This window comes from Falco rusticolus, chromosome 4 (genome assembly GCF_015220075.1).
Source record: "Falco rusticolus isolate bFalRus1 chromosome 4, bFalRus1.pri, whole genome shotgun sequence".
NCBI lineage: Eukaryota > Metazoa > Chordata > Aves > Falconiformes > Falconidae > Falco > Falco rusticolus.
Window position 1 is genome coordinate 43818226 of NC_051190.1, and position 14726 is coordinate 43832951.

The window sequence follows — 14726 nt, forward strand, 5'->3', positions numbered from 1 at the left end:
TCTGGGACTCATTTAGGGCATTGTCAGGTAAATAAACTGTAGATAACAAAAGTAGAATTGGTTAAAAGGAATTAACAGTAATGGGGTGCTACTCCTCCTTAAGTGACTTTTAGAAATGTTTTTTCTCCTTAAAGCCTTATGATCAGTATTAAATGATGCCAAGTAGCATATCTGGTTTAAGTTCTTGTGTGAAAGAGCAGTCTTAAAGCTCAGTGCTGCTGAAGGTAAGCAAGTAGTATCTGAATTGCATATCTAGTTAAAATGGGGCAGTTATGCTGTCTTTCTGTTTACTGGTGATGTGACTGTACATTGAAACTGTGTTTCAGGAAGTTCTTTCTACTGCAAATTATCTTCCAAATCATTCCTTTAAAGCAATGGATGCTTGCTTGAACTTCCATCAGGTTGTATGACAACTGCATAATTGTGTTGCTTTGTCAGAAATCTGTCATCTTCAGTCATACACCTGATCAGACACTGCCAGCTATCGCATTGCTGTTATTACTGTAATTGGCCAGGTTTTTTTATCAGTAGAGGCCATTTGGGTTCCGGTTTCCTCTTTAGAAAGTGTGTTATGGGAGTTTTGAGCAATGTACCAGATATATCTTGGTAGCCGACATGAGATGAGGTTATGTATATTAGTGAAGTCAGAGGTCAGCACCTAGCTTCAGCTCTTCTTTGTGGACAGTAAGTTGGTGCCATGTTCTTAGGGTGTTGTTTTGGCAGAAATGCTTACTGAGGGGACTTCCTCTATCATACCAGACTGTGTGTCTGAAACTAATTGCTGGGGGGGAAGGGGAAAGGGGGGAGGAAGTCTGCATAAGACTGTCTCCCTTGAACTGGCTGCCTAACTTGAGAGGAAAATGGTCGCTGTTGTTCTTTTTTTTTTCTGTCTATGCTCCAGATTCATCTTCCCCATGAGCAACAGTCTGTCTACTATAGATTCTACTGTATGTTAAGGTGTTTGGGCTTCTATAAACTAAGAATGCTTTATACTTGCATAATTACTTCAAAGGTACTTCAGACTCAGTAGCTACTGGTCAGTGATAATTGCAGGAAATGGAGAGGGCACTTTGAGCTCACTGGTCCATCGTTCTGTATGACAAGTGCTTGGAATAAGTTCTCCTTAATGAATGAAGAATGGAATTTAATGGGTGGGAAAAAACATTCTCAGAGAGATCATACAGCTTGATCAGAGATGTGCTGTGGTTTGTCTTGCTGCCTGTGGCTTCTTAGCCTTACTTTTGATGAGCAGCCACTAAAAATGATCCAGCTTGCATAACAATGTCTTCTGTAAGCTTATTATGCAGAGTTCCCTTAAAGCACAGTTCTCTACTTGAAGGCTGTTCATGAGGCAGAACTATGTCCTGTGTTTCTGTGAAGTGATTCGTCAGTTGTAGTGGAAGTGGCAGCTAAATGCCTCCAACTGTACTGATGTTAATTTGCAATGATTGCTCTCTGTGGCCTTATGCAAGTTCCTGTGCAGTTGTTTAGTGGCAAAAAGCATCTTCATTGGCATTTCTCTGCCTCTTTTTTTCTTTTTTTTAAAATGGATTTGGCATGTAAGTGTATAATTGGAACACTTTGTTCTTGAAACAAAAATTGAACCAGTATTCTGGGTATGAAGTCTAGACTATTAAAAAAGGGGGTACTTTGTTGTCCTTCTCCTTGTATTATCCATTGGTAAGCTGATAAACTGTTGAACTAAAACAGTGTAAGCAAACCTAAGGCCTCGTGATCTGGCTGCACGGAATTGCAGTTGGGAGAAAAAATACTGGCAAAGGCACAGAATGTTACTAAATGTAGAGGCTTTTAACTTGTCAGTAAGGAAGAGATTGACTTCTGTGAGGTTGATGTTAGGCTGAAGCTGGATTGCTGGCCTGCATCAAGGGTGAAAGGAGGAAAAAGTAATCAGAATGATTATTTTCTGGGGGAGACTCATGCATGAGGTTCCTGAAATCCAGTGAGGAAAGAGTTAATGCAACAGGTATAAGGGCTTGTGAATTAAGTGGGTTATTTGGGATCCTGTAGCTGAACTGAAAACAAGTTGCAATAAGACTTAATTTTACTTTGCTGCCTAAGATGGAAGATAAAAAGCACATTCAAACCTTTCTGTAGTAAGGATGTGGTTCAGTCAAGTGAATTTAGCAGTCTGTTTTCTGAGTAAATTACGCATGTTCAAGAAATCACTATGGTGATTAGGAGGAGTTGACAGCAATGTTTGCACTGGTCAGCTATAAGCACTTTTTCCTTAAAGCTGAGTGGGGTAGTGTACCTGTCTTGTACCTTTCAAGGAAAGAGGTCACTTGGGAGAAACAAAAAAAACATGTGGATCTCAGTGTTAGAACCATCTTCTTCCTCACACCTGGGCACTGTTCCTTCTGAAATAGTTCATGGCTGCTCTAAACTGTCACTGCTGATTTGAGAAGTGATCAAACCTTATTTTTACCTCAAGTTGCTGGTGCAGCTTTAAGGGAGGGTTTGTGTGGGAGGACGAATAGCCATACAATGAACCAGGTTATGGAAATTATCTGGGTTAAAACTAACCTGGGGAAACAAAGAAGTTTCAATTTGGACATTTATCCCAGTTCAGTTTGCTTTCCAACTGTATGAATACTTGTGCTGCCCTAACAGGGAGGAAGGGGTGGCATGGAAATAGAAGGAAAAGTGAAAAAAAGGTGGCGGTTGTGACAGCTGTCTGTTCCATGGGATAGGTTGAGCAGACTGTTTGAAATAGTATCACTGATGTGCATAAATAGTGCATTTGTTCTTTAGTAATTGGACAATTCAATATGTTTATTCTCTTCTCCAGAAAATACCTTGCCCTAATACCTCTTATACACATATTTTTTAACACTTTTTTTCTTTTTTCTTCTGCTTTTTTTTCTTCCAGATGATGGGCCCTGCATATTAAGCAGGGGTAGAAGTCTGAAGCCCATTTGGGGACAGAATGAGTTTAAAGGATGCTGACAGTGCAGTTTCCCAGGGAAAGGCAGCCTATAATCTTGACATATACCCCCAGCTCTCAACAGAAAGTGCTCCCTGCTGCAAAGTGACAGCAACCAAGGACAGCACATCTTCGGATGTCATAAAGGATGTGATTAATATCTTAAACTTGGATGTCTCAAAACATTATGTGCTTGTGGAAGTAAAAGAATCAGGTGGTGAAGAATGGGTACTTGATATAAATGATTCTCCTGTTCATAGGGTTTTACTTTGGCCTCGTCGTGCTCAGGATGAACATCCACAAAAGGATGGGTACTACTTTCTTTTGCAAGAAAGGAACACTGATGGGACCATCAAATATGTCCAGATGCAATTACTTTCCAAGGAGACGGATGCTCGGCGATTGGTTGAAAGGGGTTTTCTTCCATGGCATCAGGAGGACTTTGATGACTTGTGCAATCTCCCCAACCTAACAGAGACAACACTCCTAGAGAATCTCAAATGCCGCTTTCTAAAACACAAAATTTATACTTACGCAGGAAGTATTCTGATTGCGATTAACCCCTTCAAGTTCTTGCCCATTTATAATCCTAAATATGTCAAGATGTATGAGAATCATCAGCTTGGGAAGTTGGAGCCTCATATTTTTGCCATTGCTGATGTGGCTTATCACACAATGCTTAAAAAACATGTTAATCAGTGCATAGTTATATCAGGTGAAAGTGGGTCTGGGAAAACTCAAAGCACAAACTTCTTAATTCACTGCCTCACGGCACTGAGCCAGAAAGGGTACGCAAGTGGTGTGGAGAGAACTATTCTAGGAGCTGGACCAGTTCTGGAGGTAAATTTGTGCTAAAATAGCCTTCCATGAAATTTCTTGATAACTTAAATAACTTTTGTTGAATACTACTTTTGAGAATCACCTGCTTGGTTTAGGCTTTAAATATGACTGGGCTGCATTGGTGTTTGAATGTGTTGCTTGATTGCTTCTAATTGATTTTCCTTAATTCATCCTTCCATTCAGTTGACTTCCTGTTGCTTTTAATTTATATTTAACTTAACTTTCCACCACCAAATGCTAATATTCTGGGACAGAGGTTACTTGTGTTTTCGTTTTAAAGTTTTGACGGCATTTGAGTCAAATTGCAAGTAAATGTTTTCATAAGAAGATTGTTCCACTGCGTAGTGTAACTGTGCCTTTGTGCATAAGCATGTTCTGCAGCATTTTTATGAACTCACTTTTTGAGGGAGTTATTTCCTTTCTACAATTGTTTTGAAGAGAGCAACATTGTTAGTTGGGGAGAAAGTATGAGTCTGTTTTAGATTTTAGTTACTGCAGTGTTTCCAACAGAAAGCAAAACTAAACACGTGAGAAGGAGTGGGTACAGCTGATCTTGCATTAGGTAACAGCAGGACAAACTTAAACTGATCTCTTAGACTTAAGACTCTGTTGTCTGAAAGGAAAAACTCTGAAAGCTTGGATGGATGAAATGGTCACCCATAATAAAATCTGCAACAGCAAGAAGCTTGAACATGGCCATTGTAGTTTTTAGGTTTAAATAGTCTCAAGTGTAAAATGCTTTCGTTAAAAAAAGAAAATTAAGCTTTTTAAAACTTTTAGATAAAATGTGGAAAAGCAATGAAGTTAAGCTTTAAAATGTGTTACATTTATAAGTGTGATTTGAAAGCTGTTCTGTAAAGAATGAGGAGTGTATGCAAGTTCTTTTTTGCCTTGCCTTCTGTTGCTTGAAAGAAGAAGTAAAATTGTTTGAGGTTTGTTGGTTGCTGGAGCTCAAGTTTGCAGTTCTAAACAGAAAACAGGAAGGGGTCACTGTGGAAAGCACTGTTTGATCAGCTGATCTTTCTGTCTTTGATAAAATTAACTCTTTCAGATCCTAGTCTACCAGATGTGGTAACAGCTGTGTCAAACCAGGTAGAGATGTAAAATCTTGTCTTGCAGTATGTCCATTGCATGAGAAATGCGCATATCCCTGTAGTCAAAATTAATAACTTTGCTGGTGTCACAGGTAGATGTTGCCTATTTCTGGGTCATCACAAGTAACCAACTTCTTCAGATGTCCCATTGAGCATTTAGAAAATAGCCTTGCTAGCTAGAAATTTGTTGATCAATTGAAAGCTTAGCTTGCAAACTTGCTAGTTAGATTCTAACATGGCTGTTGGAGTACATCTCATCTGAAATGTGAGGCTCTTTTCTGAAATTCTCAGAGAAACCTCTACTTTGAGGGTGTTCCACAGTCACAAATGGATTCAGTGTAAGCTTGACCTCCCAAATATTGTGAAAGATGAAGAAATTTGCCAACTAAATGTAAAAAATATAGGAACATCTGAAACCAAAAATGTCTTTCAGAATTGAATATATTGGGATTTGTATTAAAAGCATAATTTCAAGTCCGTTAATAATAGAGAAAGAAACCTTTTCGAAACTTGCAGAAGCTAAGATTTGTCCAGGTTGAAATAAATCACTGGGCTACCTGTGATTTTGGCACAACTTGACTTATGGTAGTGGGATTATACTTCTCTGTTCACAGAACTTTACATCCAGAAGTGATGCAATGTTAGGTTTACATACCTACGGAACATAGAGAAGCAAAATCAAGGTATCTTACTTTGGCTACAGCAGAGTAGATTCAACCAACAGTGAAGCTTCCATGTTTCCCAATATGGATGCTCTTGTGCAATTCTAGTCACTAAGTGTAACTTTAAAAAATACCCAAGTCAGATCTTGGTCTCGGGCAGGAATGCATGGAAAGCTTACTTTGCTTTGTGGAAGTTAGACTGGCAACAGGCTCTTCTGCTAGCATTGGTCACTTCTAAATCCAACTGTGGTGACTCATTTGGGTTTTTACTTAAGGGAACTAAAGTGGTACAAGGGAATTTTTCTTAAATAGATGTTTCAAGGGGATTTTTTGCATGAATGGTTTTTGTAGTGTGCCTAAACTAGTTGAGAATGTTCTGCTTAATTTTGAAATTTTATTCTGAGTCTTCATGAAAGATGAGAATATACTCTTGACTGAAGTCTGTTTCCCTGACTTTTATGATGTAGAAATTGGTTGCATTTTGGCTCAGAACTTCCCCTTTTTAGTGACCTCTTGTTTTTCTGACACCTAAGTAAAATGTGCCTGTTTATAGGCTGACCTTTTGTAAAAGTTCAAGGAGTTAGTGAGCACTTCTAGCACTATTAGTGTGTTATGGAGGTGGATTTATAATTTTATCATTTCATACTGAGTTAACTTGGAAACCTGTGTCTTACTGAATCCTGTTTCTGTGTTAGCCAACTAATGTCTGTTCAAATCTGTGGTTTGCAGATAAACTGTTGTCAATATTTGAGCTCCTTGTTCACAATTTCTAGACTTCGAAGAATGGAGTTGTAGCTGTACTGTGAAAGGGAATTTGACCTTAGATGTTGTCTGATGAAATACATAATACGGTGGCAGCATAGTTAAAAATTAAATACGATACTAGCACAGTTGCTGTCACATGCACTAGTGAAAGGAAACCTAGTAATGGGTTAGTTTCTGATCCTCAGACGCTTGTTGCTGAATCTCAGCACCAGAGTCTGAGCCGTTTATGAGATTCCTTGTTGGGGATCTAATAAGTGGAGGTACCTTGCACTGCTGCTGCTGATGCCATTTGGCACTGCTTGCAGCTTTCTAGAGAAAAAGAATCTGAAAGGCTGGCTGCTTCCATTGGGGCAGTGATGCTTCAGCATGCATTGCGCTGATTTTTAACAGTTCGTGAGATACACAGTTGCCTTAGCTGGGTAGGAATTGCTCTCAGGTTTTATTTTTCTTTTTAATTGTTGCTCCAGGCTAATGTAAATCATGTCTAGTGAAGATTTCTTTAAAAGTGGTAGGAAGTTAAAGATAGGCTTTGTTTTAAGATACTCCTGACTTTTTCATCCTCTTCTAAATTTAGCAATTATAGTTCCCTGACTTGGAGTTTTGCCTTCTTGTATTGACTTTTAAGTTCAGTTTACTTACAGTTGAAGTCCTAAAAAGGATTTTATATTTGGGAACTATTATTTTGATCATATTGGGAACTGAATCAAATCTTTATCTCATAGAGCCTTGAACAAGAAAATTAAATCTTTCTGTACACACCTAAGAAATTTCCAAATTTGTATTTTCCTTTCATCAGGGAAATGGCTTAAAATGCATGTTTCTGATATAAAATGCATGGTGTGCAGTCTAAGACTCTAAACTTATTTTAGAGCCTAAAGTTAATTTACCAGATTCTTCAAGCTGATTAATTAGTGAAATGGTAGGAAATTGAGCGAGGATTGGATGGGAGCATCCGGCAACGGACATAGTAAGAGGGAATTGGAGCTTCCTCTTCTGGCAGCAAAGCTCCTGTTGGCTCGGTCTGTTAAATTGTAGCCCTTAGCATCCTGGGTTTATTACAGAAGTTACTTTCTTAGTGTGCTGAAAGTTCATTTCCCTCTGGAATGGAAGCTTAGGAGAGGTGAGACAGATGTGGCAATACTGGAGTTGTCGTAACTTTTTCATGTATTATTTTGAAAAGCAGTCCTTATATCCATTTGGATATGTTCTTGAAGATTTCTTAATGGCACTGAACCATCCTTTGAAAAGAATTAAGGCCCAGATAAAATGGAAATTGGAAGTATTCGTTAAGTGGCCTTCTACAGAAGGCAGTTGTAAATATGAATGAATTACTATTGACAGCACAATCAGGTGGGTGGGGAGATTAGGTTTCCTAAAACTCAGCGTACTAAAAAGCTTGTTACATTTCATTGTAGAAATTAAACATTTAATGCTTTACCATTCTATGGAAAACGGAGTAAAGCAATTTGCTGTCAGCTCTGTTTTCTTTATTACAGTCCCATTGTGCTTGTGGTTTTGGTATATGACAGACTTAAGCTGAATGGTATTTCAACTCTGGTCTTCATTTGTATTCACTGTAAAAGTCTACATATATATTTAGTGGGTGTAGTCTGTTCTATTTAAGGGAAAGTAGTTGTTTTGAGGCTATTATCTGCATGTGTTTGTTTTAAGAATCATAATCAGAGGGGGAATGGAACTTCCTTTTTCCATTTGGTTGGATGTTACTAGATTTTTTTGGTAGAAGTGTGTTGTTGCATGCTTTTCCCTGCTGCATGCATCTCTTGCGGGGGGGTGGGGGGAGAATCACCTTGTCCTTTATACAGTCTTATGTGGATAGCATGGACTTCCCCAGTACGTACAGCATGCAGAGTTGCAAAATTTTCCGGAACACTGCAATTCTGTGTCGATGAGTGGATATTTTGCAGCGTGAAGACCACTACTGAACTGAGTTCAACTCTGAAGCAGTCATTTCCTCTTCCAGGGTGTGTAATTTGAGTCTTTTATGTCATTTGGCACATTAAAAGATTAGTCTGTGCAGTGATGGTTCTGCCATAGAAACTCTGATAGCTTTTTCAGAATATGGTAATTCTTATGAAGGAATTAAGTGAGATTTTTAGTTGTGTTCCTGAGATAGATGATAGGAGCGTGTGTGTGGTTTGGGGTTTTCTTTTTACAGTAAATAAAAGGAGAATTTAGCATTTTTCTGAATGCTTTTAAAGTGTCATTGTTGCAGGAGTTTTGAGCAGCAGGCTCCAGTTTATGCCTCCTACATTCCAAGGTAAGAGGATGGGTTGGATGACTTCCTGGCTCCCGGAATAGGCTATCCCAACTCTGATTCCTGTTGGCCTTGGTCTGCTATTTTTGGCTTGTCCTCTTTTTTGTTTAGCTGGTGTTCTTGCATTGGAGAGATTTAGTTTTAGGTTTTCATTTTTTTATATTTCTCCTCATGGACTCACAAGGGAAAGCAGTAAATGGATTTGCTATATATAAATGAATATTTCTCTTTAGCTGAAATTATCTCCTGTCCCCTCACATCTTCTGAATTGATTTTTATAAAGGCCTGGGTGGCTCCCTGCAAAGGCAAAACAGGGAGCTATTTCAGTTGAATTTGAGCTATGTATATAGAGTGCCTGGCTAGAAGTATCTGTGAAGGATGCTTTCTGTGCAGAGCAGTGGCTAGGTAATGTGGGAGCTTAATTCTTATCTGTAATACTTTTTTTTTTTTTTGTAGGATAAAGGTACAGTAGGTTAAAGAAATCTAACTGCTAAATACAGAAATATTTAACATTTCAAATTTTTGCACCTTTCTGATTTTAGGCAGGGATGTCACATCTTACATAGTTAACTCATCAAAGTATATTGAAGGATATGGTAGCAGTGATTAGAGACTAAAGTTAAATGTTACCAAAAAAATAACAATCCACACCCAAAATGTTAAGCGACTTGGAATGCTCTTTAAAAAATTGTAAATGTTAAAGGCTCGTATGAGAAAACCATTCAATACATGAAAACTTTCCTAAAAACTGGTATTATTAGATCAGCTTTTAAGAATTTGCTGTACGCTTTGACTAAATACCAGACACATGAGATCATAAGAGCTTTTAGTTTTAAACTGTATTCATTGCTTACATGAGTAATCACTAAGAAAAGTTTTTCAGGAAGCCTGGGTTATGGGATTTCTTAACTCTGTAATGCCAGAATTTTTATTATTAGAAAACAATGTGGCAAATCTAGCTATACTGTGTTTTGGTTTCTTAACTATAACTAGTAAACTGATAGTTAACTGGTGACTTAAGTTAGAAAACCTAAAAAGAAGGTTTTCTGAAATCAGTTTTCAAGTCCACTGTTCTACAGCCTGGCAAACATGACTATGACAGATTTCTTAGTACACTAAATAGGAAGTTGGATGGTGTTCTTCAGTGAGCCACAGCTGAGCCACTGTTGGTGGGAGAGTAGGGTTTTTTTGATTTATGAATCAGACAATTTGCTGTGCTGATGTTACTTGACTACCCCTTTTCATTTGGTGGTGTTTGGTAGCTGTAAGGAGTTGATCTGGATTGTATACCTGCATTAACATGCATGTGTATGTAAAATGAGATCTAAAAAAAAATAATCTGGGCCATAACTTGTTGGATAGTAGCTACAAAAAGATACTGATGACTCTGGTCAATGCTTACTTTGAAAAATCTTGAGTGGGGATGCTGTTTGCATTATAACACATGTAGCACAGTCTCTAGAAATTAGAAGGCTGAACTCAGCCTCAGTCATCTATAAGCACTGCTGGACACAAATCCTCTCTTTAGAAACCCCTTCACTTTTCTGAAGTTACAGCAGAATCACACTGTGGGTTTTCACCCTGCACAGGAAAAGCTCCTTTAGCTTATTCTTTCAGGTCAGAAATAACAGTTGTCTGAAAAATTATGGACATTCTCCTAGTTTATAAGAAGCTTCTTGGATTCTTTGAACGGTAGGCAGCTGGCAGTGGAAATCTACTTGTAAGAGAGCTTTGAGAACCTATTTTGGAAATAGTGATCCAGGTGTCACGCTGCAGTGCAGCTGCAACCCTTAAGGTAGTTTGAAAAAAAAACTAAAACAAAAGGTAAGAGTGTCAATATACAGACAATATGACCATCATGAAAACATTACTCCCCTAGGATATACACCATAATGGGCAAGTTTTATGTATAAACATGTACAGTATTCACATGTCCATCATTCTCCGGATGCATATGTGGAGGAAGAGGGTGGCATTTTTGTGAAATCATTCCACGAATGTTCTATATTAGGGGGGGCGGATTTCCTAATGGAGGCCTTAATTGCTTGGAGCTTTAAGAGGAAGTATCTGTGGCAGGAATTGCTGTTGATAGTCTACACGGAGCGATTGTTTGGAAAAATACACTGCATTTTACACAGGGTTTCTTCTCTGTTATGCTGGATTGCTTCCTGCGTGTTAAAAGGATGACAAGTTTCTCTTTACCTGAGAACACATAGTTAAGAGTTGATAAAAGTTAAGGGCATTCCCATTTACTAATTCTACTGGACTTTTAGATGTAATAAATTATCTTTACAGTTCTTAAGTGTGGCTCATGCAGAGGATATTTTGTGTTATATGTGCACTAGCAACTATCAGAAAGCTTGTGACACAGGAAGGAGTATTAAAGATGCACAGTTAGGATTTCTGCCATACCTGGGTTTTCCCCTTCCCTAACACCTCGTAATGAAACTACATTTTGCAGTGCCGTGAGTGAAGTAAGCTGGAGTATGACATGGTTCTGTAAACCAAAGGTTTTCTGTTTGTCTTGTTCCTGTTTTTTGAATACAGAACTTTGAAAATTAATGTGCTAACTTTATGCACAAGACCTTAATGTTCTATTCTCACTTAAAGAAAAATTATGTTTATTGTGAAATTTTTGAGTGGGAGCAGTACAGTAGGGAATAGGATGTAGTTTGTGGCTTTTCTATGGGAGAGGCTGTTTCATGGTAACTGTGCTGTCGTCTTCCTACTAAATATCCTCTCTAAGGTCATAACTGTTAGTGATTCAGGCTGGTTTGTGCTGTGATTACCTTTCCTGTAGATAGGTGAAAGATATATTTATATTCCTGTAGATATATCTTAGAAATATCTAAATGTGTTATTCCCCTTCCTCAGTCCCTCAAATATTATTGCATGGGGCAAATAATAAATGTATATAGATCTGCAAGGAACAGCAGAGGCTTCCTCAGCTGCCTTTTTGATGCTAGTTCCATGGTATTTCAAGTTTGTGCTGCAAGCTAACAGGACAATGAACAATGAACAAAAGAGCTTGAAAAGCTATGTGTTGGCATATTTCGTTTAATTGGAAATTAACTCATTTTGTTTCATTACAGGCATTTGGAAATGCAAAAACAGCACATAACAATAACTCCAGTCGTTTTGGAAAGTTTATTCAAGTCAACTATTTAGAGAATGGTATTGTCCGAGGGTAAGTACAGTATGAGGTGGTTCTGGAGTTGATTGCTGCTTTTAGGAATTGATGAAAACTGTTGCATATAAAATGCTGCCTTACTGAGGCTCTTCTCATGTGAGAATAGCTTGCCACTGTGGAGTTTCAAGACTCTTAACTAGCTTTGTGGAGTGATCAGGTGATGCGTCATATTCTTACCTTGCTGTACAACTGTATCAGGTTAAGAATTTGACTGCTGCTGCACCATTACCCTCATGTTAAGTGAAGGCTTTTTTTCATAATGCCCATTGTCCTCTCCATTTTGCAATTAAAAACAAGATCTGAATTTTTATGAGGAGTGAAATAGATTTGAGGAAGCCATTTTAAAGATACAATTTAAACATTATTACAGAGATAAAGGTGACTATAAAATTATGATTTTACTTAATTGAAATTGTGTGCTTCTATCTGAAGGTCAGTCATGAAATATTCTATGCCTTCATTTATTTTTTTAATATATGATAGTCACAGCTGAGTCTTAGAATTCTATTTATATTTTTTTATCCCATAGGAGGTGCTATAATGTCATATTACTGTAGTCCCTCAACATTAATCAGAGGCTACGCTTCGCTCTTCTTTAGTAGTTGGCACTTTCACTTCAGGTGAAAAATGTCCAGAAATTTTCTGTGATATAAGGAATTTGTGTGCAAATACTTGAATATTTACTTGTGTAACATCATGCCCCAAAATAATTTCTGTCAGATCTTGCTTTGTAAAATGCATCTTAAATTTTTAACGTTTGTATCTGCAAAATTCACAGGAGTATGTCACATGTGTTTTCACGATGTACCTGTGCTAGTTTCGGTGCAATGACATAATACGTAATATTGGTGTGGAATTCTGCCTGAAGCTGAAGCTTGCTGCACTATGGAGTGTCACTAGCTGTCACTGACTTCTGTGCTCCAGTGTGTCTTTCCTTTGGATCTTGTCTGTGTTTGCAGTTTACAAAATAGCAACAACATAAATGCCTGGGAACTCTGTACAACATTTGCTTTGAGTGTTACTGTGAATAAAATTGGCATTTTTTCAAACAGTCACACAAGCTCAGGAGATTGGTACAATTTGAATACATTTTTTTTGTCTTCAGCACAAGAAAAACTCTGCTCAAACTTTGACCTTATTCGCTGTATCCCATGTCAAGGAGTTTAGATAATAATTTAGGAGGTGACTTTGTCAAACTGTAAGGGGGTTTCTATCTGGCTGGCTTCTATTTCAGGCTGAGATGTACTGTCATAAAAATCTAGCAGATTGGTTAGATTGAGAATCAGAGAGTGATCCAGTGTATTATTGGAGCTTTGTAGTCTTGGCATTCCATGTCAGATAACTGTTAATCTCAGAGTAGATAACATATTGTTAACACTCTGCGTATCTTGTTTCTGCTTTCAATTTTTCATCAGCACTTTTCTAGCTTCGTCTGCCTTTTCTCCAGTTATGTCTACTAAAACCAAGTACTGAAGATAGGTGTTAGTTATTTCTCTTTGTTCCACTTACAACGTAGTGCATACGGAAATTCTTGTTTTAGATTTAAGATAGTGACTAAGCTGTTCTCTTGTATATTCCAGTGCACATTTCATTATTTGAATTCTCTTGGCAGTTGCTGTCTGTTTTGTGAGATCTTCGCCTTTGCCTTCATGCTTTTTTAATTTTTTGTGGCTTTTCAGGGCTGTTGTTGAAAAATACCTGCTTGAAAAATCTCGTCTGGTTTCTCAAGAAAAAGATGAAAGGTAAGAGATAATACAGTTTACTAACATAATTATAATCAATGCAAGAGTTTTAGAGCATCTAAGGTATATAGAATAAAAGAAAATCTTTATGTTTTCATGAAAGATAAATGTATTGACTTTTTAGGAACTACCATGTCTTTTATTATTTGCTACTTGGAGTCAGTGAGGAAGAACGTAAAGAATTTCACCTCAAGCAACCTGAAGATTATTTCTACCTCAATCAGGTAACGTGTGACAGGGATTTACCAATGCATTGGTAAGTGTTGTCTGTCTGTTGTGTTAAAGATGAAAGAAAGAAGAAGAGATTTTACTTGTTTTCTTGTGATGTTTGGGCTTCTTTCTTTGCTTTTAATTATGAATTTCTCTTCACAGCATAACTTGAAAATTGAAGATGGGGAAGATCTCCGACATGACTTTGAAAGATTAAAACAAGCCATGGAGATGGTTGGCTTCCTTTCAGCAACAAAAAAACAGTAAGTACAATCCTTTAAGCTTTTGCTACTGATAGCTAGGTAATGTTCATGAATTGCAGTAAACTGTATGTGTGTTGGGATTGCATTTAGTCCGGTAGAAAGCAAGCGGAGCTGAGTATTTGAGGGCTTACAGACAAATTCTTGAATATAGATTGAGGTCTGCTAATCTGTTATAATGAACTCGTAAGAACAATTCTTATAAAATTCTTTTTTTCTTCCTTAGGATTTTTTCAATACTTTCGGCTATTCTTTATTTGGGCAATGTTACATACAAGAAGAAAGCTACAGGTCGTGATGAAGGGTTGGAAGTAGGACCTCCTGAAGTGTTGGACATTCTTTCCCAGCTTTTAAAAGTAGAGTATTTCTCTTTAGCTGTAATGTTTGATACACCTTTTTGCCATGCTCTGCCTCAGCATTTTACTTGAATATCTTGTTGCCCAGTTTGCTATGTGTAGGTCTGGTTTATGATACTTCCACATTTATCTTATGGGAGGGGAAACGGATGCAATTGGTGAAATTATTTGGGTTAGGGATGGAATATAACCCATAGCATGGAAATAGAATTTGCTTACTTGCTAATCGTAGAGCTGAGCCAGAATAAATTTAGTGTAGAAGTGTTTGCTGCCATAGGGAAACATCTGAATGAATCTAAGCTGAGAATAATTTGAAGAAGCTGAAGAGCTTGTAAAGCTATTGATGAATGATAAATGTAGCTGTTGTCAAAGGGCTTGGGCTTCTCTG

General features: G+C 37.7%; 1 protein-coding gene across 12 annotated transcripts in view; it reads left to right on the top strand.

Annotated features, from left to right (window-relative positions):
- The window catches only part of MYO9B (myosin IXB), a 44869-nt gene that overhangs the window by 6691 nt on the left and 23452 nt on the right, over positions 1–14726 (top strand). For all 12 annotated transcript variants that reach the window (XM_037386726.1, XM_037386725.1, XM_037386724.1 and 9 more), the window contains 6 exons: positions 2891–3784; positions 11673–11767; positions 13450–13512; positions 13637–13736; positions 13885–13985; positions 14209–14338. In XM_037386726.1, the coding sequence (XP_037242623.1) occupies positions 2948–3784; positions 11673–11767; positions 13450–13512; positions 13637–13736; positions 13885–13985; positions 14209–14338 (1326 nt within the window). In that variant the 5' untranslated portion in view covers positions 2891–2947. The remainder of the gene's footprint in view (positions 1–2890; positions 3785–11672; positions 11768–13449; positions 13513–13636; positions 13737–13884; positions 13986–14208; positions 14339–14726) is intronic.